We start from the raw sequence: 2,425 nt of genomic DNA on the forward strand, positions 1-2,425 counted from the left end.
ATCATTCGATTCTTTTGACAGCATAAGAGTACTTGTTCTGCATCGTACTCTTTCTTCTGGTGATGCCATGAGTTCCTTTACAGTTACATAAATCCTTACATCCCCATTTTTGACAGCTACATTTATTATCTAATACAAGCCATTTATGGAGCTATTCCAACACTGATTGACAGATTCATGTGATGAATTGGTCAAAGAAAAGATTGAAAAGCTATACTACCCTTCCCAGTGGGGGAACCGGAATTTTTAAGGGGATTAAAATATAAAGTACTCAAATACACAAAGAAGCCAGGGGAATTCATACCTTATATATACAGTGTAAGCTTATGATAGCCAAGGGGATTCATACCTTATATATATAGTGTAAACTTATGATGATGGAGATTCGGATGAACCCCTTTGCTTCCCCCTAGCTCCACTCCTGTCCCTTCCCCTCAACCCCCAAACAGAAGAAAGTAGAACAGAATTTTGGGATCTCCTTAGGCTGGATACATTGAAGACTGCCAGAAATCCCTTTCTTGTTACAAACACAAAGACGTGAATCAATCCGAAGCCTTATATAGTACAAGAAGAGAAAAATTGTGCGAGGTTATGCGATAACTATGTCTATTTCGGCAAACAAGATATAAGCACACCACTCTGATATAAAGGGAAAATGAATGATAAAGATGGCTTTTAACTTATAAACAATACACCTCCTAAAAAATGAAAACCATTCACCAAAAAACCTAGCTCAGGTCTTTTATCTGAAAGCTGTACTACTAGTGTCCTGATCCTTGAGAATCATCCTCTGGAGATGTTTGTTGCTGTTGCCGATGTTGATTTTGTTGGTGCTGCTGTGGATGTTGCATTCTTGCTTGCCCCACCTGCTGGTATATCTGACTTAAAGCTTGTGAGTTCAAAACCCCTATATGACCCTCTTGAGATAATCCAAGCTCCAATCCTGGCAGTTGTTGCTGGTTACTCGCACCCATAATTGAAGTAAAGCTCATAGGATTCATATTTGTGGTTGCAGGCAGATCAAATCCAGGAAATCCGATTTTCTGCAGATAATAATTTGAACTTTCACTACCAATATTAGTACTTGATGGAGCAGACGATGAAGACTGAAACCCGAAACTAGTGACAACAGGGGCAGGTGCGGGCCATATCCCCGGGGGTCTTCCAAAATTCCCACAGATCATGGGCCAACTGGTCCTACTATTAATACTAGTACTGCTACTTCTGCCTGACCCCCCAATATTCGGGCCCGATTCATCCATTAAACCAACTGATACAGAGATCCCCTGTTGGGAAACAGAGGCTGCTGCAGCTAAAGCCGAGGCAGGAATGGTCCCTGTGCCGGTAGCGGCGATTATGGACGGCTCGGCTTGCTGCAGCAGCCACTGGATTGTTTCTCCATCAGATTTATGACCTAATTCGCGCGTAAGTTGGAAAATCCTTGCAGCACAGAGAGCAGGCATACGTATCCTCCTACCTCTGCCTTCAACTTTGGTATGCCTATCTTTTCTTTTAGGAGCAACCAACTGCTTCTGTTTGGTTTCATCATCTTTTTCTGCAATCAAATCTTTTATCTGATCATGAGCAGGCTTAATAATACTGTGGTTGTTGTTATTGGTAGTGTTAGGCTGTTTGGGATCCATGAATGAACTGGATGGGGTACCTTGCAGGCTATGGTAATAACTAAGTTACTCCTTAAAAGGAGGCTCTTTGTTTACTAGTAAAAGGAAAAAAGAAGATATGGTTTGGATTTTTTTTCACTTGTGTGTCCTGTTTGAGAGAAGAAGGTGACTTCAAAGAACAGACAAAAAACAAAAGAGAGAAAAGAAAAGAAGAGGAAAGCCCCAACTATGTTGTCATGCCAGGAGGTTTCACTGTCTGTCAGTGACAAGAAATAGAAAATGTGAAACATTGAAACTTTCCTCTCCTTTCAGGGGCCGTGGTGGCAGAGTTATCGAAAATTATATGGTAGATATATTAATTTATATATATGTATGTTAAATTCAACTTTTTGCGTGTTGAATTATGGCCCCAGATAGGGCCGATTCAGTTCGATTTCATAAATTTGATTTGATTTTTGATTTTCAATTTATAAAAAATGGGAACCGAAATCGAACTGAAATTATTTCGGTTCAATTCGGTTTTTGCAATTTCGGTTCGGTTTATTAATCGGTTTCTTCTTTAGATATGAATGACATAGAATTAAAGCATCAAAATACTTCATCATTCAGAAAATCCTAATAGAGCTCGGTGTGAGACAGTAGAAGTGTTGATTTGCGTATAATAATCACTTTATCAGCCAAAATACCAATTAATGCTGTGGCAGAACGTTTTCTCACATTTCACTTAAATCCGCTATTACTAGTATTTCTTGTTTATCAACCAACATCTTCTCTACAATCCAAGAGATATGACAGAGGGAATG

General features: G+C 39.5%; 1 protein-coding gene across 1 annotated transcript; it reads right to left on the reverse strand.

Annotated features, from left to right (window-relative positions):
• Nucleotides 1-456: 456 nt before the first annotated feature.
• LOC132038354 (transcription factor TCP20-like) lies at nucleotides 457-1,916 on the reverse strand. Its single transcript, XM_059429034.1, has one exon. The coding sequence runs from the start codon at nucleotides 1,641-1,643 to the stop codon at nucleotides 762-764; it is 882 nt and encodes a 293-aa protein (XP_059285017.1). The 5' UTR covers nucleotides 1,644-1,916; the 3' UTR covers nucleotides 457-761.
• Between the last annotated feature and the right edge of the window lie 509 nt (nucleotides 1,917-2,425).

Source organism: Lycium ferocissimum, chromosome 2 (assembly GCF_029784015.1).
Source record: "Lycium ferocissimum isolate CSIRO_LF1 chromosome 2, AGI_CSIRO_Lferr_CH_V1, whole genome shotgun sequence".
NCBI classification, from domain to species: domain Eukaryota; kingdom Viridiplantae; phylum Streptophyta; class Magnoliopsida; order Solanales; family Solanaceae; genus Lycium; species Lycium ferocissimum.